At 66.4% G+C, this 26,911-nt stretch overlaps 1 protein-coding gene across 3 annotated transcripts in view; it reads left to right on the plus strand.

Annotated features, from left to right (window-relative positions):
• Positions 1–17,942, plus strand: part of ZNF469 (zinc finger protein 469) — a 41,713-nt gene extending 23,771 nt beyond the window's left edge. For all 3 annotated transcript variants that reach the window (XM_081274404.1, XM_081274403.1, XM_081274405.1), the window contains exons 2-3: positions 3,666–3,729; positions 5,596–17,942. In XM_081274404.1, coding sequence (XP_081130530.1) covers positions 5,722–16,854 — 11,133 coding nt within the window. In that variant the 5' untranslated portion in view covers positions 3,666–3,729; positions 5,596–5,721 and the 3' untranslated portion in view covers positions 16,855–17,942. The remainder of the gene's footprint in view (positions 1–3,665; positions 3,730–5,595) is intronic.
• The last annotated feature ends 8,969 nt before the right edge of the window (positions 17,943–26,911 follow it).

Here is a 26,911-nt window from a genome sequence, read left to right on the forward strand (position 1 = left end):
GAATACTGCCTCTGTGGCACAAAGGGACGGGTAGAGGGCTGCCGGCTCCTGCCCAGGGCCCCGTGCCAAGCCCCAACCCACTGGTGGCCACAGGCCTCGTCCTCCAACAGGAACCCGGCCCCACAGCCGCCGGAGGGGGCGGGACAGACGGCTTCCGGCCGGGCACTCGGCCGGGCACTCACCGCTTCCCCAGAGCAATTAAGATAAATGCAGCGATAGTGCAGGGTACCCGAGCCTGCCCTCCAGGCCGCACAGGTAACCGTACCTGCAGACTTACCTGCGTGCTCAGGTGACCGCTGAAGAAAAGCGGGAGCTCGGAGGAAAGGAGGGGGAATATTGTGAATAATGGCAGCCTGCCCGGCCACAGCCCAGGACGCAGGCTGGCCGGGGTGTCGCTCTTGTGGCTCCACTCCCCAGGTGGCCCGGCCCTCGTGGACGGGGCCAGGATGGGTGTGCGGGACAGAGGGAGACACCCAGGGCGGGGCCAAGGTCAAGCACCCGCACAAGGCCCGTGGGCATGGCTGAGAGCATGGTGGGTGACAGTGTGGTAGGGGCATCTGGCCTCAACCAGCATGTCCATCAGAGAGTGACCATCGGCTGAAGGGCTACGCCCAGCCAGAGGTCAGTGCAGGGCAGGCCTAGGAGGCCAGATTTGGGATTCAGTGTCCAGCGTAGCATAACACAGGCGGACTCCGCCAGGGTGGGCCAGCAGAGGCAGAGCAAGGGACCAGCCTTCAGAGTGGACGGGTTGGGCCCCTGGACGGGGCCAGCTCTCCCAAGCGCTCTGGGAGCACAGCCTAGAGAGGACAGGTCCACGAGGGTCCTGTCTGGGCTCTGCTGTGCTTCTCCACGTCAGGTCCCCAGCTGCAGGGCCCGTCCCCACGACGCCGGCTTTTCGCCGCCTCCCTCGTATCCACGTGGGTCTGCGGATGGCAAGGGAGTGGCCAGGGCCAGGCCTGCTGTCGGGGTAGACAGCAGCTGCCCGCCCAGCAGCTCCCACTGTGGTCTTGAAGTTCCTCAGGCAGCAGGGCCCCTGCACCGCACCAGAGCCCCTCGCCCAGGGCCCAGGCCCCTGCCCCAGGACTTGTGCTCCTCTCTGCCCTGTCAAACCCCTCCCCGTCCTATCTCAGCTTCCCTCAGGACTCCCCCTGCCCCTCCCGGAAGGCCCGCCTCTTGACCTGGACAAGTGACCCATCCCCTGGCCTCCAGTCCCTCTGTCAGTCTGAAGATAGTGCCGACCTCACGGGGCGGGGCATCGGGCGCAGGAAGCCCATGCATGGACTGGGCCTGGCGGTGGGCCAGGGGTGTCCACACTGCCGTCATGACACTTGCAGTGTCTCTGACACAGAGACGTGGACACTGTGTCACGGACATGGACATTTCCTCATTTTTCTAACATGGCCCCGACTCTGCAGTTCCCCGCACACCTGAGCCTCCCTCTCTGCACCTGGCTATGACTGACCCTTCAGAACACCAGACCAGCCAAGGCCACAGTGAGGGTACACCAGGGCCCCAGGGCTGGTCAGGCAGGGCCGGAGGAGATGGCCTCAGGTACCCCCTTGGGTGACCATCTTCAGGGCCTGGGCTCTTGCTGGGGCTGCCAGTGTGGAACGGGTTGGTGAGCTCTTCCAACCGCACCCCACGAGGGCCCACCTCATGGTCCATCTCCACAGGCCCTGGAGAGGCTGGGGGCCCGGCTGGGGGCCCGTCTTTGGAGCCCAAGGCACCCGTGGGATCTTCCGGGAGCCACCAGGGCATCTGTGCAGGGGGCTCTGGAGCTAGGCCCCAGGTGGGAGGCAGGGCCAGGAGCAGCCCAGGGTTGGGGGCCAGCTCTGCAGGTCAGGAAGGCCACGGGCAGGGCTGGGGCAGGTCAGAAGAGGCAGTGTGGGCCAGAGGAGGGAGAGAAGGCAGGTGCAGGGGTCTGCGTCTGTGGGCTCACCCCTCCTGGGGCAGGCGGCCCCCGTTGCCGCGCGGAGCCAGCCAGCCTGAGAACCCCGGTCTTGAGTTACCAGGGTGCCCACACGGCCAGTCCAGGAGGAACCGGTCACTTTGAGAGAAAAGGAACTGCCCCCACTCCTCCAGGGCTCCCTGGGCCAGCCTGGGACCTGGGATCTGATCCCCCCCCTTCAAAGGGGCCCAGCCTTCTGACACCCACACCCACGCAGGGGGTTGCCAAGAGCCCAAGAGGGGTAGGAACTCGAGACGAGGCCTGTGCTGCCCCTCGCTGCCCCTGGTCCTCGGGCAGCGGCACGCGCGAGCCCTGGGGTGCTGAAGGAAATGAGGGGCCACCGCTCAGGACTGAGGATGGGCAGGGACGGAGGTGGGTACCCCCAGAACCTGGGACCAGTCGGGGTAGGGAGGACAAGGTGATGGAACTGCTGGCCTGGAGCCCCCTCCCAAGGCCCCGAGCCGGTGTGTGTCAAGCACAGAGGGACACAGGGACAGTCCCTGTCCTGGTCCCTGCTAGGCCACATGCTGGCTGGGTGACCTCCCCCAGGCCACGGGACCTCTCCGAGGCAGCCGCCTCGTCTGTAGCTATTGCTGACTCTGTCCTTCTGGTAAGCGGGAGGCCACGAATTGGCCACATACGGCCACGTGCCCAGTGCCCAGCACAACATCTGGTGCAGATGTGAAGCCTGAGAGTGAATGGTGGACGTCTGCCCACCTCGGGAGAGGCCTGCTTGCTGGGGTGCTGGGCTGGCCACCTGGTGCGGAGCAGCCTGTGCGCTCAGTGACTCTCGGGGAGCAGTGGCCGACCGCCCTTCATTGCCTGGTGGTTGTGGGTCAGGGAGGGGCGCGGCCCAGAGGGTGCCAGCAGGTCTCCAGAGGCTGCAGGCGGGGTGTCAGCAGGGGATATGAAGGCTCCCAGGGGCCACAGAGCTGCTGGGGCTCCCTGCCACTCAGACCTCTGTGGCCACACGGGACCACCCCCACACATACTCACCCTGTGCGCCAGGTGAAAGCTGGAGGGGCGGCTGCAGCGGCCCTCATGGCCCGGCCTGCAAGGTCCTGTCCGTCAGCAGAGCGCTGGGCCCAACCCAAACCCACAGTCAGGTGGGGGGAACTGGGGTGCACCTCCCCAGGGACAGGGTCACACAGCACCTGGCCACATTTAAAGCCCTCAGGGGTCAATCCGACAGTCTCTCTCCATCTACCCACTGCCCGGCTGAGGAATCTGGACCCCCTGCAGCTGTGTGGGTGGCAGTGGGGAGGGCCGGCAGCAGCCCCTTCGTGGCCTGCCCTGGAATGGTGCAGATACTGAGGGCAGGAAGCTGCCGGCAGCGTGGGGCAGATGTGTCCAGGAGGGGACCGTCCACCCCATTGGCTGGCATTTTGCCTCTTCTCCTCGGAAGGAAACACAAGGTGCACCCTCGACTCCTGGCAGGACTGGGCGAGCGTCCACAGGGAGGGGGACGGAGCCTGCCCACACCCCTCTTGTAGTTGTGTGAATGATTGATCTGTGCCTAAGACAGAGCCATGACAGACCGCAGGGTTCCACTGGCTGACCTGCCTGCTGGCCTCCTGGGGCCCGCCACCCCCGTCTCCCGGGCAAGCTTCCTGCCTCTGGGTGGCTGCGGACAAGGGGGCCGTGCCCTCCTGGGCTCCCAGGGCTTGGGGCCAGAGCCTCGCCCGGCAGCAACTAACCCTCTTTCCTTTCTCTGCAGCCAGGAAAGCCCCGCTCCTCAGGAGGCTGTGTGTCGACCACACCAAGGAGCCCCAGCTCCCCAGGTACGTACAAGTGGCCAGCCGCCTGGACCCTGGCAGCTGCCCTTGTCCAGAGTCGCCCCTGTCCTGCAGGAACCCACACCTGGCCTCCATCTCCCCACACAGGACGGGGCAGCCGACCGAGAGCCCACCTCCCAGAGCCAGGCGTCCGGGGCTGGCCCAGGCCTGACACCACAGCTCTGGGCTGGGGCAGGTGTGGCAGTGTTGTCCAGTGGTCCCTGCGTCCTGTAGCACCCAGACCCCAGGCCTCCTGGCCCCGATGGCCTTGCCAGAGACGAGGCCCGAGGGACTCAGTGCCTTCCAGCAGCCTCCTCAGCAGGATCTTGGGCCCAAGAGCGGAGGAGGGTGTCACCCACAGACGCGGGCTCCCTGCAGCCTGGCCCTGGGCGGGAGTCTGGAAGCAGCAAGGTGGCCAGACCCACCGGGCTGGCCAGGGAGTCAAGCCAGACAGTGCTCAGCAGCTCGGCTCGGCTCTGCTGCCTGGCCACCTGTCACCCAACAGGCATCACTGAGGACAAGACGGGGAGAGGCCCTCCCCCACAATGGGATGGGCAGGGGCCTAGGGGTGGCCTGGGAGGAAGGGGCACCTTGCCGGGCAGCACATCCCCCTCTAGGCATTGGGGTGGAGTGTAGTGGTGCCCTCTGCTGGAAGCCACTGGTATAGCACCCAGGCAGAGACCTGGGACCCTCAGGCCCCAACTAAGGCAGGATACCCTGTCCTTGGCTGGATGTGCAGGTTTGGGCCTGGCCCTTGAGCATCCCTGGGAGCCCCACATGTGGGGTGCAGCTGGGTCTCCCCAAGAGCAGAGTCGGCTCTGCCTGCTGGCTGTGTGGTGGTGGGCAAGTATCCAGGCTCCTCTGCCCTGTTGCAGGCCTCCCATCAGTGACCGCCTCTGCCCTTCATCAGCCTCTCTTCTGGGCCGATGGCCTGCACCCACCATGCCACCCTGGGTCCCGTCCTGAGGACACCTGAGATCCGAGTGGCTCTTGGTGCCAAGGGGCTGGGAAACCGGCTGCATGGCTTGGCTGGTGGCTGGGAAGGGGGAGAATCCGTGATATGGGGCAGGTAGCCCAGGGTCACCCTAGAAGGGAACCCCAGACAAGGTCCTTTGGGGCACCCAGATGAAGACGGAACTGCTGGGCAGAAGGGAGTGTGCTTAGGGAAGCAGGAGAGGATGCACCAGGCCCTGGGCCTCGCAGACCAGGAATGGCCCCAGCCCAGCAGGGAGGCCGTGCTGGGCTTCCCCAGAGGCCTGAGCTGGGGTCCTGGGGGCCCCGAAAGGAGCCTGCACCTTTTTGAGGCTGGGGACTCCCCAGAGTGGGGGCTAGAGACCTTCCTAGGCAACCCCGAGGCAGGGATCTCTAGCCAAGGACTGAGGTGTAGCGGCGGGTCCTCCGCAGACCCCCACAAAAGTCAGGTGTGAGCCTCCCAGGGGTCCTGAGGCTGGGCTGCCCACAGAGGCCCCTGAGCAGGAGTGAGCATCCACCCCAACTGCCAGACTCGCCCCAACCCCACCTGCACGTGAGCCTCCCGCCACGGCCTGCAGGCGCCTCAGGGGGCTGGAAGAGCCCAGGGGTCTTCTCAGACCCTCAGACCCCAGGCAGCCCCTCCCCCTCCCATTCTGCCCCCTTTTTTCCTGCCCCTTCCCATCCCGTCTCTCACCCAGCAGCCCCCAGAGTCCCTGGCTCCATCTGGCCTGAGACCCTCTAGGGCCTCTCCAGGCCCTGAGCCGCCCAGCCCTTCCCTGAAAGCAGGACGTCTGCTATGGCCACACAGCAGGGCCTGCTTCTGGCCTGGCCCCGGCCTCCCTGCTGGGCCAGGGCCGTCCCGCCCCACCAGCCCCCTTCATTACTGCCCTTTCCTTGCAGGCTTCACTCAGGACCATGAGAGCGGGCTCCCCCAGGGACCCCCCGGGGGTGAGGATGGCCACCCGGCCCACGCCCCGTGGCCCCTCTCGGACCACGGCATCCTCCTAGCGCCCGGACAGTGGGGCCATGCCGGGGGAGCGGCCCCGAGGAGCACCGCCCCCCACCATGACGGGAGACCTGCCGCCCGGCCTCGCCGTCCTGCAGCCCCTCATCAGCCCGGGGAGCAGGGCCACCCACGGCCCGAGGGAGGCAGGCGGCCGGGCCCAGGACCTCCCCGAGGCCCAGCCCAGGCAAGCCAAGGAGCTTGAGCCCCAGGCCCGGCTCCTGAGGACCCAGGCCGCCCCCCGGCGGAGTCACCCACAGGCTCACAGGTGGGCGGTGGGCAGGGTGGACAGCAGCCCCCCAGAGCTCTACTGTCTGAGCGTCACCAGCTCCAGGGCCAAGCCCACCCTAAATGAGACCCCTGAGGGCCCACAGGGCGAGGCCCCTCGGGGCCCAGAAGCAGAAGGCCCCGGGGACCCAGGGGCTAGAGCCCACCCCAGGCCCAGCCTCCCGAGGGCTGAGGCCCCCCCTGCCCCCCAAGAGCACAACTCCCCAAGGTGCTTCCAGGAGACCCCCTCCGGCTTTACCTCCACCGACTATACCTCACCAAAGGCCACCCCAGGGCCCCTGCCTCTGCGGGCCCCCCAGGGCAGCAGCCCCAGCCCTCGGGGGCCAGCCCCCCACCCCGAGTTCCCGGCCAGCGGGGCCGACGCCTGGCCCCGAGCTGCTGCAGACCACTTCCCAGGTGCTGATTTCAGGGTCCCTCCCCAGGAGCCAGAGCCTCTTCCTGGGGGCAGCAGGCCTGGCGGCCCCCGGGGGAACTCCTTCCAGTTCCCCTTCCCATCCCAGACCCCGCCCGGGGCCGGCGCCAAGCCCTTCCCCCCGGACACGGCCAGTCACGAGTGTGCTGACCGGGGGCTGCTGTTCGCCTTCCGCCAGCCCTCGGGCCCCTGGCAGGAGGCCGGCGTGGGCACAGCTGCCTACCCACTGCCTGCCCAGCCTGCCCTCTGCACTCTCCCCTGCTACCCCAGCCAGCCCAGTGGCCTCGATGACCCCAGAGACCCTGGGGGTGCCCTCCCCGTAACTGGTGCTACTCACCTGGCCCCAAGCCCCCTCCCCGACACTTTGCACAAGAGCCTGACCAAAGTCCTTCCTGACGGAGCCCCCTTAGCCCATGATGGGATGGCGAGCCCCAGGGCACTCCCAGACCCTCTGTCCCGGCGGCCCTTTCCAGGGCAGGCCCATGGAGCCAATGGGGTGGGAGCCAGCCCAGAGCCTGTGGACAGTGAGCTGACCACCCCAGGGCCTCCGCCCACAGGACTGCCCCACCTGTGGGACCCCACAGCGGCCCCTTACCCGACACGGGCCCTGGGCCGCCCAGACACCACCAGGGCCACATTCCTTAAGGGCCACTCTGGCCCAGGCCAGGGGCTGTGCCTCCCGCAGAGCTCACCTGTGCCCTGGCCCCAAGTGCTTCCAACCCCTGGGCCCAGCCCCCACCCAATGGAGCTACTGAGCCAGCTGCCGTGCCCCCGGGGCACTCCCGAGTGGCAGGGGGACGGTCAGGCAGGCCTGAGTGCTGCCTGCCAAACAGGCAGGACCGGGGAGGCCCTGGCGGGGGTGAGAGGCAGCCCTGGACAGCCAGGCAGCTCCCCCGGGCTGCTCCCCTACCGCGGGCTAGGTGACCCTGGGGCCCAGCCCCTGCTTTTCGGGGGAGCCCAGGCCCAGGCATCACCCCGAGGGGCCTCTGGCCTGCCTGCCCCCAGGGTGTTGGGGGCCTCCCCCAGAGAGTCCCCCCTGCCCTCGCCCGCCACCAGCACGGTGGGCAGCAGCAGCTGCTCTTCCCTCTCCAGCAGCCCCACCAACCCCAGCTCCGAGGACAGCCAGCCCCCCGGGCCCCTGGGGCCCTCAACTCTCTTGCACCCGCCCCCCCACCCCCAGGAGACCGGCAGCTCATTCCCCTCCCCAGAGCCCCCCCATGTCCTCCCCACCCACTACCAGCTGGAGCCGGCCAAGGCCTTCCCTTTCCCCACAGACGGGCTGGGCGCCGAGGGCCCCGGGGCCGGCCGGGGGCTGCTGCAGGGCTTCCCCCGGGAGCCGCCCCCCTACCCCGGCCAACACTTCTCCCTGAGCAGTGCCAGCCTGGACCAGCTGGACGTGCTGCTGACGTGCAGGCAGTGTGACCGCAACTACGGCAGCCTGGCAGGCTTCCTGGCCCACAGGCACTTCTGCAGGCCGGCCAGGGCTGGGGCGGGCTCCCAGCCGCCCCCGGGGCACCCCGCACCCACCACCCCCCCCCAGGCTCCCGCCCACATGCACACAGGCCCACTCAGCCTCGGCCAGACTGTCCCCTTCCTGATAGCCAGGGATGATCCCCTGAGGACCAGCTACCTGCCCAGCCCAGCCACCCCCTTCCCACTCCCTGCCTCAGACCTGGACCTGGAGGACGAGGCCAAACTGGACAGCCTCATCACTGAGGCTCTCAACGGCCTGGAGGGCCAGTCGGACAACCCCGAGATAGACAGCAGCTTCATCGATGTCTTCGCCGACGAGGAGCCTTCTGGCCCCAGAGGACCCGGACCTGGGCCACCTACCAACAACGGGTCAGGGGTGACCCCAGAGCACAGTGCCGAGGACTTGCTCCCCACCAAAGCTGACACACCAGAGTCCCAAGCCCCCTGCCCTGGGGACAGAAGCTGCCCACCCGGAAATCGGCCCAAAACCCGCTCTCTGGGCCTGGTGCCCATGGAGGCAGATGCCATCAGCCTAGTCAAGCCACAGAGGAAGGGGAAGCAGTTCAAGCTGCTTCGTAAAGAACTGGACATAGCCAGTGGCCCCAAGGGACCCTGCCTGAGGCCCAGGAGGAGAGGCCACAGCACTGAGCGGCCCCCGCCCCGCACCCGGGACCTCAGAACTCTGGCCCGGGGCCACACAGATCCAGACAGCCGGGCCCCGAGAGCCACCTCCCTCACTGCAGAGACCAGGAGCTCCAGGCGCCTGCGGCTGCCCGCTAAGAAAGACCCCCGGAAAAGGAGGGCCCGGGGTGGCACCTGGAGCAAGGAGCTCATCCACAAGATGGTGCAGCAGAAGAGCCAGCTCCCCAGGCGGCAGGCACCGCGAGGTGCGCCCGGCCCCCCTCGGACCCAGAGGGCCCTGCCCAGGGCCCAGGACAGCAGGCTCAGGGAGTGCAATTCTGAGTCCGAGGAGGAGTGTCCCCGTCAACGGGGTGCTAGCTCCCGGGGCCGTTCCTGCCCCGGCCCTAGGCGGTGGCAGGGAGGTGAGAAAAGGGAGGAGGACCCACCCCGGGGCCCCAGGAAAGGCCAGAGGCCAGAAGCCAGAAAGGACAGGGGCACCCCAGCTCCGGTGGGGCCCTGCAGCCCATCAGGGAGCCCCGATGCTGGAGAGGCCGCTGGGGAGCACACTGACGGCCCCTTGGCACCGCTCAACCATCGTCCACAGCTTCCTGCCAACAGCAAGGGTCCAGAGGAGGACCAGCTGCCCTTGGACTTCCCCCAGGAAGCCCAGGGGCCTGCAGCAGCCCAAGAATCAGCCCCCGAGGCCACCGGACTCAGAGACGGGCCCAGTCTTTCTCCAGCCATCTGTGAGAGAGAAGGTGCCAGGCCACCAGCCCCAGAACCAACACAGCCTGGCAGATCCTGGCCACCAGGAAGCCAAGCCCGCGTGCTGTCCAGCCAGAGCACTCCCGCCCCAGGCCCTAGGGACTGTCCTGCTGACCATCCAGGAGGGCTCCTGAGGCCTGTCTCTGCCCACCCTGAACCCCACGTCCTGCTTGTTCAGAATGTTGATGCAGGTTGTGACCCTGCTGGCCCTGACAGAGACTCCCTGGGGGGCCCCCCTGCCAGAAAGGAGCCCCACCCCAGCACTGAATTGCTCCTCCCACCCAGAGACCTCGAGGGCTGTCTCCCTGGAGGCCTGTACTCCAGGCCCTCGGCTGCCCACACCCAGGGGGCCAGTCGCAGCCACCTCGGCCCAGACAGCATGGACACCCTTGAGCCGAGACCTCTCAAACATTCACCTTACGCCGCTGACACCCCCCCGGGGAGCGCCCCCTCACTGCTGACCTTGGAGTCCACATCCCTCTTTGCGGGGCTGCCCGAGGAGGGATTTGATCCACCACTGTGCCATGGCAGGTCTGCAGACGGGGATGCCCACACACCCACGGCACCAGCCGGCACCCCCCCAAGGAAACCTCTGATGGACCCCCTCTGCCCACCCTTCTTGCTGTTGGAGGAAGAGGTGCCAATGCTGCCCAGCCAGTTTCCTGGCCTCTCAGGGGGAAAGACCCTGGGTAAGAAGTGTCCCCACGAGAGCCCCGCGCCCCCTGCGCCTGGGAAGGGAAGTGAGTGCAGCCTCAGCAGTCTGTCCGAGGAGGAACTGGAAATCAAAAGACTGGTCAGCGAGTTGGAAAGCCAGCTGCAGAGGACGGGGGACACCCAGGGCGCCCCAGGAGGGCCTGGCGACGTGCCACCTGCCAACAGTGTGTGCCCCGGCCCAGGCCCAGAGCCAGCCTCGACCCCCGGGGACACAGTCTCAGCACTGGACCTCATGGGCCTGGGGGAATCTAATGTCCACCAGGAAGCTGTAGAGACAGGCCCAGCCACGGAGGAAGGGGCTCGCGGGGGCTTCCAGGGAGAGTGGCCCTGTCCAGCCCCAGGCCACCCAGAGCAAGTAGTGCCTCCCCCCAGCACCCACGAAGACCCAGGTTCTGATGCTGCTCTTGGGCCCCTGGGGAGCAGCATCAGTTCCCAGGCAGAGCAGATGGCCAGAGTCTCAGAGAAGGAAGGAGATGGCCGAGACCTCAGTGGGCAGCTGGAGGCCACGCAGTCGGCCAGGCGCAGCCCAAACCAGGCACTTCTGTTTCCTAATGAGACAGTCAGGACACAGGAGACGGAGGACACCCCTCTGTGGCTTCCCTGTGAACAGAGTGGAGGGCGCTCCCCAGAGCCCCCTGAGGCAGGGGGGTGCGGCCAAGGTCCCCCCGCATGGGCACGCGGCCACCCTAGCGTCTATCTGGCTCCCGACCTCGCGATTCGGGCAGATGGGAATCTGCCTCCAGGTGCCTGTCACCGTGTCACCTCCGATGAACACTCTGGGAGCAGAGCAGGAGGACCCGAAAGGGCTGGGCTCCTCTTTCCCATGACAGAGGGGCCTGGCTTTGAGGGCAAGGGGGCTGCCCCAGCACCTCAGGGCAGGGAGCCTCGGGACCCCCACACACCAAGTCCTGGCTGGGGGCCCCAGGCCAGCCCCAGCAAGAGGCCCCAGGCCCCGGCCTCCCTCTGCTTACGGCCACTCCAGGTCCTGGAGGCCCGAGCCGGGAGCAATGACAGCGACCAGGACTCACAGGGGGTGCTGCTTGCTGCGGCCCATGGTCCTCCACACAGAGGCCCCCCAGGCCCAGGAGGGCCCGGTGGGGAAAGCGGCTCCCCAGGGTGCAAGCAGGCAACAGCTGACCCTGCAGCCACTGGACCTCAGCTGGCGCCCCAGGCAGACGGACAACTGGGCCCACCTGGCCAAGCTGAGAAGCCGGAGGGCTGTGGAGAGGCCATCTGGCTTCAGTCAGTTAGCTGGAGGAAACCAGGGGGCCCAGGTAGCCTGGCCAGGTCCAGTGCCCACCCTGGAAACCCCCTGGCCAGGCTGGCCAGGGGCACCCCTGAGCCTGAGGAAAGCCAAGCGCCCTTGGGCCTGGGGAAGCAGGCGCCGCCCACTCCAGGCCCCTCGTCCTCCAGGGGGACTCGCTCACCACCAGCCCTGATGGCAGCCCACACCCAAAAGGGCCCTGAGGACCGAGGTCCAGGGAAGGTGTCCAGCTCCGGCCTTGACCCGCAGCTGCTGTTCAACAGGGAGAGCCCTGCACCCCACGCTGGGGACCTGGGCACCCATGACGCCGCGTCCATTGCCATGGCCACCCTAGCTCCCTGCAGCCTCGAGCCCCTGCCCGGGGAAGATCCTCCCTCCAGACCTTCCAGTGGCCCAGAGGCCCAAGGCCAGCCCGCAGGGCTGCTCCCAGCACCTACCTCCTGTGCCCAGGGCCAGGTGGGAGGGTCCAGCAGTGTGCAAGCCCCCCCAGGTGCCAAGGCCAGGGAGGCCCTGGCAGCTCTTCCATCTTTGACCACAAGCCCTTGTGGCCCCAAGGAGATCCCACCTGGCTGCCCGCTCCTGAGGGCCGGAAGCCCCCAAGACCCTCCCTGCTACCAGCCTGACCTCAGTGCTGCCCTAACCCCCACCTACAAGGACTATGGCCCTGAAGTCGGCCCACGGAGAACTCTAGAGGGTTCCCAGACAGAGGGACTGGGAAGGCCTCCTGCCTACCACAGCCTTCCACCCCCAGCGGGGGCCATCTCCCCAACAGTGATCACCCAGGCTGCTGGCCCGTCCAGCATTCCCACTGAAGATGGCACAGAGATGGTCAGAGGGCTTTGGGTGTCAGACCCCCACCTGAGCGGAGCCACTGACACCAGCCCCTTGGGTGTGTCCCAGGGTCCCTCCTCAGAGCCCCCAGGCAACACCCCCCTCCTTGGCCACGGGGAAGGGGAGAGCCCCTCAGCTGTACCCACCCCACCAGGGGCCACAGAGCCCAACCCTCATGCCTACCTGGGAGGTGAGACAGGGGCTGGCAGAGAGGGAGAGGGGGACCCAGGGACACCTGGGGCCAGGCACCCTGGCCTGAGAAGAGCTCCCAGAGCTGACCCCAGTGGCCCAGCGCGGCCCCCATCCCCCACGGGGCTCTGCCAGGCCCAAGCGGCCTCTTCCAGCAGCACAACCTGTGACCTCAGGTCTGGTTCCCCGCAGAGCAGCGTCCCCCACCTGACACCCCAGAAGGACCCCAAACAGAGGCCCCGAGGCTTCCAAAAGAACCCAGAGCTCACAGAGACAGGCCACCAGGAGAGCCACGCCCCAGCCAGGCCCGGGCTCCCTGTGACCTGTGAGACCTGCTCGGCCTCCTTCCGCTCCAGGCCAGGTCTGAACAGGCACAGGGCCAGGAAGCACCCGCCACGCAAGCCTGCCACCTGCCAGCCCAGCCCTGGGGCACGCCGGAGCCCCAGGAAGAGGAGCCACAAGGGGCCTGGGGGTGACCCACCAAGTCCCTCAGTAAGGAGCCCTGGCCGCACCTCTGGGCCATCCCCCATCCAGGGCTCCACAGTGCCTGAGGACACCCTGGGTCCCGAGACGCTGGAGGAAGCCAGGAGGAGCCCTGGCGAGCCCAGGACCCCAGGTTCTCCCCTCGACCAGCTCCCACACCCCCCAGGCCCCGTGGGGCAGGGGGAGGGTGTGAGGGCTCCAGCCCCCAAGCCCGGAAGGCCAGGCCCCCCGGAGGTGGACCAGCTCCCTCCCCAGCAGACAGAGAACAGAGAAGACCAGAGGCGAACTGCAGAGCCCCTGGGCTCCCCCAAGCCAGAGGGGAAAGGGAACAGGAAGGTGGGAAAGCGGGGGACTGGGAGAGCCCAGCAGGAGAGCCCTGCCGCAGCCTCCGCAGGCGCGGGTCTAGGTGGGTGCAGCGCAAGCCCAGGGGTGGCAGCCGCCAACCACGCAGCCCTTCTGAGCTGTTGCCTCTCACGGGAGGGAGCGTGTGCGGGGCAGTGGCTTCACCCGGCCACTCTGGGGCCTGAGGTCCTAGAGGACGAGGCAGACACAGGCTTGGGGGTTCTGAGTGCAGAGATGGCACCAAAGTCACCCAGAGACCAGCAGCTCCATCCGGGGAAGATGGAGGGGGGGACAGAAGGGGTGTTGCCTGGGGAACTGTCAGCAGGGTGGCGGGGAGCCTCAGCAAGGCGGTGCCGGGGACCAAGAGACACCAGAGAGCCCGAGCTGGCTGCCGGGAGCCAGCCTGCAGAGGCCAGCAGAGGGGCCAGGGGCAGGTCAGGCAAGCGCACAGGGGAGGGGGCACCAGACCCTCCAAAGGCATCCGATTCTGTAGTGGGCAAGACCATCCACAGCGGCCCTCGGAGCCGCCCAGGAGCCCGGGCTGAGGTGCAGGGGCCTCAGGGCACCATCCCTGATGCCCGGGGCCCGGGGCCCATGGACCCTCCAAGCTTGCTTGATGACGAGGTGTCCTTTTCCCAGCTCTTCCCTTTGGGTGGTCGCTTCACTCAAAAGAAGAATCCCCGGGTCTACGGGAAGGGGTGCCAGAGGCCTCAGCGCCCGCCACCCACAGAGCCCCGCAGCCAGGGGGGCAACCTGCTGCAGCCCACCCACCTGCCCCCAGACCTCAGCGACTCGGGCTCCCTCTGCCTCTCCCTGCAGGACCCTTGGGAGGATGAGGCCGCGGTGCTGCCCGAGCCCTTCCTCCTGGATGGGCTCCTGGGCAGCAAGGTACCCAGCCTCGACCCCTGGGCCCCCAGCCTCAGCCTGTGGGCCCCGGAGCCCCACAGGGAAGCTGGCCCCGGGGAAGAGGCCCCGTCCGGCTGCTCAGAAGACGCGGAGTTAGAGGCCATCCCCAAACTGCACATGGTCCCAGCGGCATGGCGAGGCCTGAGCCTGCAGGCCCCCAACGATGAGACTCCTCCTCTGGGAGCCGAGAGCCCAGAGCCTCCCGACCTGGAGAGAGAGCGCTACGATGACGGGCTTCCTGGGAGTGCCAGCCTCCTGCCATGTCACGCCCAGGACCTGGACATGCTCAGTGCCAAGCTGGAGGTGCGAGACCTGTGCTTCCTGGGCCCCCGCGACGACCTCGCCGGCCTGCTCAGCTCCAGCCTCTTGGATTCCAGGGCTGCAGCAGACTCACAGGGGCCAGGGAGCAAAAGGACCCCGGGGGCGGCCAGGCCAGCTCAGGCTGGAGGCCGGGAGCTGCCCGCTCAGGGCAGGAGGGGCTCCTACAAGTGCAGGGTGTGCTTCCAGCGCCTCTGCAGCCTGGGCGAGCTGGATGTGCACAAGCTGGCGCACAGCCCCTCGCCGCCCCCCACCTGCTACTTATGCGTGGAGCGCAGGTTCTGCTCGCGGCAGCGGCTGCGGGAGCACCTCCAGGAGAGGCACCTGCAGGGCAGAGCGGGGCCCTGGGCCTGTGGCCTGTGCCTCAAGGAGGTGGCCGACGTCTGGATGTACAACCAGCACCTGCGGGAGCACGCCGCCCGCTTCGCCCGCAGGGGGCAGGCGCAGCAGCCCTGGGGGGGCCTGCCCCGCGACTTGGCGCCCAAGAGCACCCACACACACCTCCTGAACAGCGTCGTGGAGCCGGACAGACCCCACAGCAGTAGGCCCACAGGGGACAGAGCAAGTGGGAGCCCCAGGGAGATGTCAGATGGGGGACGGGAAGCTGAGGAAGAGGCCGCCAGGGAGCAGGCCAGGCCAGCCAGCGGCAGCAGCCCAGCAGCTCCGACCGGCAGCTCCGCCACCCACTCTGCCAAGACGTCTCCCAGCCTGGCCCCTGACCCTTGGCCCCAAAGGGAGCGGCTCCTGCCAGCTGTCCCCATGCACGCAGCCTGCAGGGACCCCTCCAGAGACTGCCACCACTGCGGGAAGCGGTTCCCCAAGCCCTTCAAGCTGCAGCGCCACCTGGCGGTGCACAGCCCGCAGCGCGTCTACCTCTGCCCGCGGTGCCCGGGCGTCTACCCCGAGCTCTGCGAGCTGCGGGCGCACCTGGGTGGGGTGCACGGGCTGCAGGAGGAGCGGGAGCTGCCCCACACGCCACTGTACGCCTGCGAGCTCTGCGCCAACGTCATGCACGTCATCAGGAGGTCCTTTGTCTGCAGCTCCTGCAACTACACCTTTGCCAAGAAGGAGCAGTTCGACCGACACATGGAGAAGCACCTGAGGGGCAGCCAGCAGCCCTTGGCGCTCCGCCGTGTGCGACGGCCAGCGACCCCCAGGCAGAAGGCCCTGGCCCTCGAGGGCGTGCTGCCCAGCAAAAGGCGAAAGGTGGTTGTGCCCAGCAGCCCCCCAGGGCTGGGTGTGGCTGTGACCGGACCTCTGTCCGGGCCTTTGTCCCTAGGCAGCCCTACCCTGAGCCCTCCTGCCCTGCCACAGCTCTGCCCAGAGTCGGCTCCCAGCACCACCAAGAGCTGGCCCAACCCATCCAGCCCCGCGGCCAGGGAAGACCAGCGGCCACCACACAGTCAGGAGCTCCCACCCCCGGCTCTGTCACCTCTCCCCACTGCCTTGGCTGGTGGCAGCTGTGACCAGGGACCGGACCCGACCCTAGAGAGGCCTGAAGACAAGGCTTGGCCAGGCAAGCAGCAGCCTCCCCGGGAGGAAAAGAGGCCTCCTCCCCTGTTCTCAGGGGAACACAGGAGCCCGGGCGCCCGCAGCAAGAGTGCGTCTGATGGCTCCCCAGAAGACCGCTTCCTGCTCCAAAAAAAGAAGCAGGTGTCCACACCCCATGTGGCACCCGAGAGGGGTACAAGGGGTCCTTCCCACAAGGGTGGTGCCACCAAGCCACCAAAGCAAGGAGCAGCAGCGTCCACTCCCAGCAATGCACCCAAGCCCCTGGTGCCACCCAGGAAGCCCGTGGGGATAGGGAGCCCGGCACCCCGAGAGCAGGCCCAGAGCACTGAGGATAGGGTGAAGCCCACCTCCCCCAAAGCCAAGCCAAGAGCCAGCTCCCAGGGCAACAGGTGCCCGTGGCCTGGCACCAAGACAGGAGGCGGCAGCCAGCCCCAACCAGCCAGTGGGCGGCTCCAAAGCGAAACAGCCAGCACCCCAGCCAGGCCCCTACACCCTGGCCCAAACCCCACCTCAGCTAAGTCCCCATCTCGAACCCAGGCCAGGGGCTGCACCAAGGGCCCGAGAGAGGCTGGAGACCGGGGGCCCCGCGGTTCCCCCAGCCCCAGGGAGACGGGCAGGGAGAAGAGGAGGAAGAGCCACGCCCTGGAGCCAGCCAAGCGTGAAGGCGTGGGGGGCTCCGGCAGAGCCCCTGTGGCCCCTGACAAGCCCCTCCGGACCCCCCGGAAACAGCCTGCTCCCAGCCGCGTGCTCCCCACCAAGCCCAGACCCAGTAGCCAGAACGGTAAGATGAGGCCACCACCCTCAGAGCAGCGGGAGGCACACAGCTGTGCCCACAGGGGGGAGGCACTGAGCAAGCACAGTCCCCAAGCCAGACTCCTGCTCAGGGCCCCCAAGAGGGGTAGAGCTGTCCACAGTGCTGAGGCCCCCAGACTCCGAGACCACCGCACTGCGGAGTCCCAGAGTAACCTCCTCAACCAGCTCTTTGGCCAGAGACTGACCAGCTTCAAGATCCCTTTAAAGAAGTTCACTTCGGAGTAACCGGAGCTCTGGCGGCTGTGGGGCACCTGGCACGCGGGTTCTGCGCCACTCTCCTTCAGTGCAGCTGAAAGTCGGGGCACCTGCCTGCCCCAGTCTGCAGGAGCTGGGCAGTGCTCCGCGCAGGCTGCCGGGCACAGCAGCCCCTCTCTCGCCAGAGCACAGGGGAGAGGGAGGGGCAGCTGCAGTCCCTTTGAGACCACACTGCTGCCTCCTTGGTACCCAGTACTTGAAGAGCAAGTAGACCGTGCCCTCCCCAGCCCTGTGTGCCCTCTCGGCAAGGTGCCACGGGCCGTGGAATGCGCTGGGACCCCATGACCCAGGGGAAGTAAGCTGGGGCCGGTGCCCCTCTGAGTCTTGCTGCTGCTGCTGCTGCTGGAATCCCTGGGGGCAGGGCATTCCACCTGGGCCATTTCTGAGCCACCTGGTCCCCAACAGCACAACAGGCCTCCTCCCTGTGGCCACACTGTGGAGGCTCCCACTGCACCTGGCTCCTGGGGGCCGACCAGGCTCCCACGGGTTCCTGCAGAAGGCCGTGCCCGGGGCTCCACCAGGCGAGGCCCACCCGCGCAGACCCTCCGCTCTGTCCCGTGGACTCTGCGCTGAGGTTTCTGGTGCTACTTTAGTGTTGTAATGTGAATACAGCTGCCTTGACTTAATCTGGACCAGGGGGTTGGGCAGGACTCCGGGTCAGGGAGGCTGAGGATGCCTGGCTGAGTCTCACTGGCCTCCAGCCAGGCTCCAGCCTGAAGTCCCCGCGGCGAGGGACACCTTCAGGGCCTCGTGGGCGAGAGCGTCCGAGCACTGACTGCCCCCACAGGTGCGGTCCTGGGAGAGCAGGGGCCTCGAGGGGCAGGCGTGGGAGGCTCCCACCCCCTGGGGCTCAGGCTCGAGGCTGTCTGTCCTGTGGCTCTTAACTTGGTGCCAGGTGTGTCAGAGGTTTTATTTTGACATCTCAAAAGAGACCAAATCAGCCTCTCTAGAAGGTACTGTGGGCCTCAGAGAGCATCTCGTGTGGACGAAGACGGAGACTCTGAAGCCATACTGTAAAAATCACAGCTAACTCATCTTCTCAAATATATTCCCACTATTTTCGCAGAAAACCGCGGCTGAATGGCGTCTCCTTCTCCCCCGCCCACCCCACGCCCCGGAGCGAGGGCCAGGAAACATCCGCCTCCGGGGCACTTCTTGGGGCCACCATGTGCCAGGCTGTGCCCGGGCTGTGAGGACACAGGCAGGACCTGAGGGCACAGTGGGGTGGGCTGGACATGCTGAGCACGCCCATTTACGGGGGGAAGCCAAGGCCCAGGCTGCCGGGGTCTCAATAGAGGTCACCTGGCAGAGCTGGTGCCTGCCAGGCCCGGAAGACAGCTGCCAGGCTGGGTCCCTGAGGCCGCCTGGCTGTCCTGCCTCCCGGGCCTGCCTCCTCCGGCCATCGACAGTGCGGCCATTGACAGTGCTCTTCCATAGTTCCTGGCTCTCGGGAGGGGCCCTGGGAGCTGAGGGGGGGACTGGGGAGCACCTAGCAGGGCCCCACTTAGGGGGTGCTGGGCAGCATGAGAGGCGGCACCCACAGACCCCCGACCCTGGCTGCAACCCCTGGGGTCTGCTGTATCCTTAAAGGCCCCAATATCCAGGGACCAGCCTCTACCAGGTGAAGCTGATCCCCAAGGGCAGTCTCATCCTGGGCAAAGGAGGGAGCCCTATGTGCTGGGGGAAGATCAGCCCCACAGGTCCACAGGACATAATGGGGTCTCAGCACAGCGTCCAAGCCCAGGGTGGCCTCTTCCTCTGATGGCAGATCTGCCCCACAGGCCTACAGGTCTCATGGAGTGGCCCTGCCCAGCCCTTGCCCACACAGCCTCTCCACCAGTACTGCCCCTCCAGGTCCCCACCAACCTTCTACCCCAGCCAGCCACTGGTCCCCCTCTGCTCATGGCCGGTGGCCTCTGCCAGCCTTTGCAGGTGGCCCACTCTACAGAGTGACCTGCCAGAGAAGGGCTCTGTGAGTGCAGTTGTGGTCACCAAACCTGTCCCAGGTACAAGCCAAGGGAGCCTGACCAAGCCCTGCCCAGGGACCCCGGACAGGTTCTGGGGCATGGAGCACACTGGGGGGGCGGTGCAGGGGGCTTGGTCTCCAGGGGGTCTTGGGCTACACAGCAGGGCTTCAGCCCGGAGGTTGGAGAGCCAGAACGGGGGAGAAAGAGAGGGCCTCAACCGCAGGGGCCTGCCTCAGCATCCGGGGTGGGAGCAGGACAGGGGCGTAAGGCATCCGAGCTGTGTCTCAGAAAGGGGGTGGAGACCAGGGGTGGCCCGTCAGCAGTCCTGCCCTGCCCCGTTCAGATCCCTGGTCCCAGGAGGAAGCCGAGCTCAGGTGTCCTGGGCAGGTGGGCACTCCGGCATTTCACACACCCTGAGGGGCTGACTCAAGGACCCTTCCCCAACCATCTAGGACCTGCTTAGGGACCGGCATGAGCCAGCCCTGCCTCGGTCCACATGTACACCCCCTGGGGCCCCCAGCCCACGCTGCAGCCAAGACCCTCCACGGGGACTGCCCTAGCCTGGCCACTAGGTGGCAGCATCCATCTGGCCAGGGAGCCCGGCCTCTCCATCACACCTGCTCAGCCCACCACAGACCACCCACACCTGAGCAGGCCGGGGAGCTCCGCACTCAGACACTGACACGTGGCCCCGACAGCACTCTCCGGCACAGGCGAGCTGCACACGCACACCAACATGGAGCCAGCCCCATGGACGGAGTCCCCAGGTACACACCCACTGAGCCCCAGGACAAACGCAGGTGTCCTCCCACCAGCCACACAGACCCCTGGAGTGAGTGGTTCAGGTGTGTCCAGTGTGGAGGTCTGGGCGGGCTCCCTAAGGACTGAGCTGGGCGCCCAGGACTGGCGCTTGGGGGCTGGGGTTGAGGCACTGCAGTGGGCAGTGCCAAGCCCTGTGGGCAGTCAGGATTGCTGGCACACCAAGCCTCCCAGCCCAGAGACCCTGTCCCCAGGACGGCTTCCCACCATGGGAGCTGCAGGGCAGACAGGCAAGGGCGTGTGTCTACAGAGGTCACCAGATGGGTCCACTCGGAGGCCCCAAGGTCTGGCCCAAGCCTGCCCAGGGAGGTGGGCAGTGGCAGAGCCCCTGGGTTCACCCCCAGGACAGGATCGCAGAGCCCGAGCAGAGCGGCTGGGCTGTGGGCCACAGGCAGCCCCCTGGCTGGCATGGCCTCTCCCAGCCTGAGGCACAGGTTCCTGGCAGCCGCTGGTTCCCCAGAGAACCCATCACTGCAGGCAGCCTTCTGGGTGGGGGGCCGCGGGCACCTTCCAGAACCCCGCCCTCGAGAGCCCGGGGGTGTGCAGAGAGCCGCCTGCGCAGCTCAGGGAAGCAGATGCCACCAGGGAAGGGCTGTGCTCACGACTCGGGGGACCAGGTCGGGTTCCTTGACGTGTCCCACAGGGCTCCCTCCCAACCACACCACCTGTCCCCACGTGGCACGCAGGCCATGGGACCCAGCAGCAGCACACAGCAGCTGCCAGAAGCCGAGCTGCAGGGACTGGCCAGCGCCGTCTCAGGGAGGCACCCTGGTCCTGGGAGGACCTGACCCGCGAGCCTGAGACCAACCCCTTTCCTACAGCACAGGTCTCACTGACCACCAGTGGCCCTTTGAACAGAAGCTCAAGGCTACTGCCTTCTGCCCCATCTGGGGCCCCTGGGCAGGACGGGGCAGCAGCGCCATCCCCCAGCCCAGGGTCTGCCCGGTGCAAGGCAGCACTTAGCCCAGCCGCCTGAGACCCCAGCACTGTTTGGAGCCCAGGGAGGAAGACAGGCGCACCCTGACTGTGGGATGAGGCACCAAAGGTGGCGGGCCTCAGGCGGGGGCAGGAGACCTCCAGCCAACCAGTGTCCCTTCTGGGCCTCAGTTTCCCCACTTACTGAATGGGTACAACCCCCTGCAAAACGTTCCCAGCCCTGACCCTCAGCATCTCCCAGTGAGGGCTCAGGTCCAGGTGCGCTGTGATTCCCAGGACCCCGTTAGCTTCGTGCCTGCGACGGTCTCCCGCCCTGTGAGGCACCCTTGTCTGGAACAGAACCCCGGGCAAAGCTGATCATAATGGGCAGGCCGGGGCCGGAAACGGGGGACCGCAGGGGGCCTCCTGGACTGACCGGCATGAGGTGGAAGGAGAGGTACGGATAGCCTCGCTCGAACCCAAGGCCGGCAGACCCCGCTGGCAGAGAGAGCAGACCACCCCACAAGGCCTCTGAGAGCCATGCGGGGCTGCCACCACCCCAGGTCTGTCATGGCGGGGCCTCTGTCCTCCACCCGCACCTCCAGCCCTCCGTCCTCCTGCTGGCTGCAAAGCAAACCCGCCCCCGGCGCTTGGAGCAGCCCTCGCTCCCTGGGCTCCAACTGTGTCTGGGAGGCCGCGGGCAGCCCGGGCTGGAGTCCTGCGAGGGCTCACACACATCCGGACCCCGGCTCCCTCAGAGCAGTGGCCGAGTCCCGGAAACAGGAAGTGGAAGCTGGGCAGCCACATCCTGCTGGACTGGCAGCCATGGAGCCCAGACTCAAGAAGAGGTTGGGCTGGGCACAGTGGTCACACCTGTGATTCCAACGACCCGGGAGGCTGAGCCAGGAGAACCGCAAGTTCAAGGCCAGCTTCAGCAACTTGCTGAGCTCTTGGCATAGCTCCTGGTAAAGTGCCCCTCGTCCAATCCCCAGGACCAAGAAAGAACACAACAAACCAAGCTTCCAGGCCTCACCTCTCCATGCGAGGGCCAGCCGAGGGTCAGGGCACCAGGTATAGCCATCACAGCTGCTCTCTGACCACATGGAAAACATCCCCCCCACATGACCTGAGGCCACCCCGGGAACTCCATCAGGGGCCAGCCTGGGGTCTGCTGTCCCCACCAGGCCAGGAGTGGGTGAGGCCCACGCCATTGCTGGGGGTACCTTCTCTTGTGAGACACAGGACGAGGCTGGAGGCCCTCGACACCCCCAAATAGGGGAGGGATGGTGAGTAGTCTCTCGCCCTGGGCAGTACCCAGTCCAGCCAGGCCACACTGGACTCCTGGTTCCAGCCCAGTCTGGCCTCCTGAGGGTGACTCTGCATGTCTACCTTCGCCCTAGGGTCCTGGTCCAGACAAGGTGTCCTCTCCCATGGACAACTGTCTGCCCTCTGTACTGGCCAGGTGCTGGGGGCAGCCCGCTCAGGTTCCTGGCCCCAGCCCTGCAGCCTTCAGGATCCTGCCCACAGCCCTTGGAGTTGGCTGCCCTGAGCTCTGTCCTGGCTGGAGAGATCATCACATCTCCTGCCTCTTCCTCTGGCTCTGCTTCTTCTGCAGCGTCCTCTCTCTGCACAGAACGTAAGCCACTCGGCTACTGCAGCACCTCAACACCCCGCCCACCCACAGCTGAGCTGGCCACGTGCCTGAGCGCTCAGCACCGTGGCCACTCGCCACCCCGAGCTGAGAGCTTGGCTGATGGACACCGCGGGCAGCCATTCCAGCCCCTGCCGGCCGCCCAGTCCCAGAGCAAGTAGGGCTCCGTGCTCCACGTACTGGTTCTGTCTCAGCTTCCAACTGGTGTGTGACCACCAGCCCAGGAGCCGGTGACCAAAAAGAAGGACTTAGGATGTGCCATGCTTCTGGGAGCTGGCTGGGCAGGGCCTGGGCCTCACCTGGGCTCACTCAGGCAGGTGCTGTGTGTGGGCAGGCCCGCAGGGGTGACCAACAGCTGGACAGGCCTCCTCGAGGCACGCAGACTCCAGCAAGTCAGTGCCCACTTAATGGGCTCTGCTCACCTTGCAGACACCCCGCTGGCCAAAGCAGGCCAACGGCTCCACCCCATAGGCTTGGCCCCGGCCACATGCCGCAGCCTGCCCACTACCTCCATTGTCCACCTCCTGCCAGACCCTACTCCGCAGCCACAGGGCATGTGGGGCCACTGTGGACTCCAGGGCCTAGACGGAGGCTCCGCAGCTGTTTCTGGATGGGAGGGAAGGACTGAGGGACAGAGGAGGAGGGCAGGCGCAGAGCCTGTCTGTGGCGCGGCCACCGCCTCTCAGAGAAGGAACGTCCCGACAGCACTTCCTGCCTGGCCGGCACCACCTTGCCCACCGTGAATGGACAGCTGCCAGGAAGGGTGAACCTCGGCCGACACCTGGGGATGGACTCCAGACAAGAGCCCGGGAGTCCTGGCCATGGCCCAGCACCAGGCTCCACAGAGAGAGGACCACCGGGGCCAGAAGGAGGCCTGCAGAGCAGGACCCCGGCTATCTGCAGTCCTCAGGCACCTGGACGTGCCTGGAGGTCCCCAGCTGTGGAGCAGAGCCAGCGCCCGCCCAGCCAACGGCACAGGGCAGTCGGCACAGGGCAGCCACCCACCACCCAGGGGGCGCTGGGGCAGCGTGGCGCAGAGGTCCCCCGCCCTCCTGCCGCGGCCTCCAATTCCAAACTTAATTCACTCTGACATCCTCACTGCCTTGACCTCCTTATGGAGTCACATGGTGCTAGAACTCATTATCCCCCATTGAAACAGGAAGTTAATTAAACCCGTCACAGAGCCAGCGCTGACGAGTGTCAGGATGGCCCCTGGCACTGCTGCCCGTGACTCCAGCGCCCGGGGAGACTGGCAGAGGGGACACAAGGTCTAGGCGCCGTCCCCCAGAGCAGACTCCAGCGTCCATTCTGGGCAGTGGGTGCCATTCCTGGGTGGGTCCAGAGCTGGCAGGCCTGCTGGGTGGCTTCAGGCGAGTGGCTGACCTCCTGGCCCCGGCTCACCTGCCTGGCGAAGGGCAATCCCAGCTCCTCAGAGAGCTGCTGTGGGCAGAGGCCAGTTGCCGGGCGTCATGCTCAGGGCGTTCAGGGGGAAGGGCTCCTCTCTCTGTTGCCCTGAGATGCCACCAGAATGCTGCAAGCTGGGACAGGGGCCCAGTCCTGTCTGGTGGCTGCGAGACTCTCAGGGGAGCAGGCTGCACAGGCAACAGGAAGGACAGATGCGCCCAGCGGCCCACACAGCTCGTGCAAAGCCCCGTGGCCACAGGACTTCAAGCCCTCGGGAGGGCAAGCCTGTGTGAGATTACCACAGTGGTGCCCAAGAGGGGTGCTCTGAGGGGCAGAGGGCAGAAGCAGGCAAGGCACAAGCCCAGAGCCACGGGTGCTTAGGCTACTGGAGCCCTGACAGTGCAGCCCACCCCTGCCTTGGCCTACAGTAGGGACAGACAGTGTTTGGGGTGACGGTGCAGCATGGGGAGGCAGCAGTGCCTCCAGCATCTCAGAGCCCCTGAGGTGCAGTCACAGACACTAGGCATGGGCTGACCCTGGGGTGGGTTTGCAGTGGGTGGACAGAGGCACCCATGTGCAGTCCACCTGCTCCTGTCCCAGCACTCTTTCCTGAGCATCCTCTTCATTCTTCAAGGTCCAGTCTAAGTTTCTAGAACATTCTGTGAGTCCCTTGATGGTAGCCCAACAGCCTGTGCAGGGCGTGGCACCTGGGAGGGGCCACTCTTGGCCCACTCACCCACAGCTACTGCCCACCCAGAGAGCTCCTGGGGCAGGCCAGCTAGAAGCGAGCGTCAGAGGAGCAGCCTGAGGGGCAGAGGGCAGAAGCAGGCACAAGCCCAGAGCCTTGGGTGCTTGGGCTACTGGAGCCCCGACAGTGCAGCCCACCATGTTTCAATGAGGAAACAGGACCAAGAGGTCAAGAACCTGCCCAGGGTCACCCCGAGGCAGCAGAGCAGAATCTAAGGCAGTTCTCTGACCTCCAGACCAGAGTTAAGAAGAGGGACTCTCAAGAACCAGGTAGGGAGGCCATATCTGATCCCAGCCAATCAGAGGCTGAGGCAGGAGGATCGCAGGTTCAAGACTGGCCTCAGCAACTTAGTGAGGCCCTATCTCAAAATAAATAAAAAGGGATGTGGCTCAGTAGTAAGGGCACCTCTGGACTCAACCCCCAGTACAAAGGAAAAGGAGGGGCGCATCGAGGCCTCCCGGGGCCACCTCCCAGCTCTCCCACTTCCAAGCTACAGGGCTCCTAGAGAGGAGCAAGACCCCTTTCTGCATCTGTAACATGGGGCAGGTGCACCCTGCCCCAGAGAGCTGTGCATCGGTCACACGGGATGTGACAGCGTGGGGACATTGGGCCAGCTACTGACAATGCACCTGTCCTGGAGAGTAGCCCTTGTGCTGACGCAGGTCCAGGGAGGGGAGGGGAGGCCCTCAGGCCATCCGAGCCCTCTTCCCTGGCCCCCACTGTGAGGGGGGTAAGGCGGAGGAGACCCTCCCCTGCACAGTCCAGAACCAGGCCCTCAGACACCCAGACGGAGCACTGTGAGGCCTGCACTCCGCCGCCCGCCCCCTGTGCTAACTGAGACCTCCTCTTGAGGCTCTGTTCCAGGAGGAGGTCTCTGGGCACTGCCAGGGCTGCACTTCCCACACCCCAGGCCCGCCCTGCCCCTTCTGACGGGCATGACCACTGAACAGCTGCACCGGATTCTGGGAGCGGCATGCTGGGGATGTTCACAGTGACACCACCTCTCAGGTGGACACCCTGGGCCGATGGCCCCCTGGCAGCCTTTCCAGGATGGGCACCCTCCCATCTGGGAGCCCTCTGGTGAGCAGGGAGCTACGGGACCAGGCTGGGCAGACTGCTGGGAGCAGAGCCCCCTGCTCTGGTAGGTATCAAGGACACCTGGCTCTGGGGAATGTGATCCTGTCCTGCACTGATGACCTTGACCGGGACATGCAGGGCCAGGTGGAAATGGCTCCCAGTGGGAGTCTGTGGATGGCAGTGGCTGGGGGGCTCCCCTGGCCACCCTCAGCACCCCACACCTGCTCCTCCCGTCCCACCTGGGGGGGGGGCTGCTCCCTCCCCGGGCAAGGGAGGGTGAAGGGCAGAGCAGCCCAGTGGGGCTTCAGTGGCGGGATGCGGCCGAGGACCGCCCGCCAGCCCCAGGGCCCACTCTCCTACTGCACGGCGCTGCAGGCTCTGTGTCTGACCCACCACGTGTCCCTCCTCCCAGGGCTGCAGGTTTCATCCATATGTGGGGTCGACAAAGTACATCAGGCAGGCAAAGAAGGAGCCAAAGGTATACAGTCACTGTCACCCACAGCCTAGACAGTCACCACTAACCCCACACCTTGGCGCTAATCCTCCCGCTGAGCCTCGGAATCCGCCTCAACACAGCTCTCCAGCCACTGCACAGGATCCAGCTCAAGCCTCTGGCTGTGCACCAGCCTCAACCCAGAACAGGGCTGGCCTAAGCAGCCCCCTCTATCACGCCCAGCTCCCAGGGCCTTTCCTGTGAAGCAGCTGCCCTTGGGGAGGAGGTGGGGACATGGAGTGCTCTGCCTAGCTGGCAAGTATTTGGGGACCCTGGGCTTAGTGAACCAGTGGGACATATCTCCCTCTCCCTAGCCACAGGAGGTCAGTCCCCACCGCCCCGCACAGAGAGCAACAAGAGGCAAGCTGAGCGTCTGCCGGCAGATTGCTGGACTCCTGACTTCAGTGTGTTTCTGTCCAAGGGAATGGACCCCAGCCCCCTGTCCACTGGCCACTCTCCTCCATAGTTCCCTCGGGTGGTGGCTGGGGCAGGAGATACCCTCCTCTTGCTGAATAGGGGCCTTGGTAACAGAAGTGGGAATAAGATGGGGGCTCCCACTTGGAACGCCCAGGCTAGGCAAGCCTGTACCCATGACAATGCTGGTGACAGCTGTCCCGTTGACTGCCTGCCTGTGGGGGGAGGGGGAGGTCAGCGGGTCTTCTCTGGAAAAGCCTTCCTGATAGACCCTGTACCCCAACTGCCGGTCCAAATGCAGCCCAAGAATAACAAATGGATAGAATGCCGCTCCTGGGAGTGGGCTAACCCTCGAATCTGTCCACTTTCAGTGCATCCCTGAGATTCAATAACTTCACTGGAAAATGGGGCCACCTCTGGGACCTCAGGGACATATCCCAAACCACAAGAGGGTGGGTTCTTTATCTGGGAACCTGCCGTTCCTGATCTGGGAGGTGCTACTAAGAACCTCCTTGGAGGGCCTCCAGCCAGAAGCCGGC

Source organism: Spermophilus citellus (assembly GCF_964194105.1).
Source record: "Spermophilus citellus genome assembly, chromosome: 18".
Classification (NCBI taxonomy): domain Eukaryota; kingdom Metazoa; phylum Chordata; class Mammalia; order Rodentia; family Sciuridae; genus Spermophilus; species Spermophilus citellus.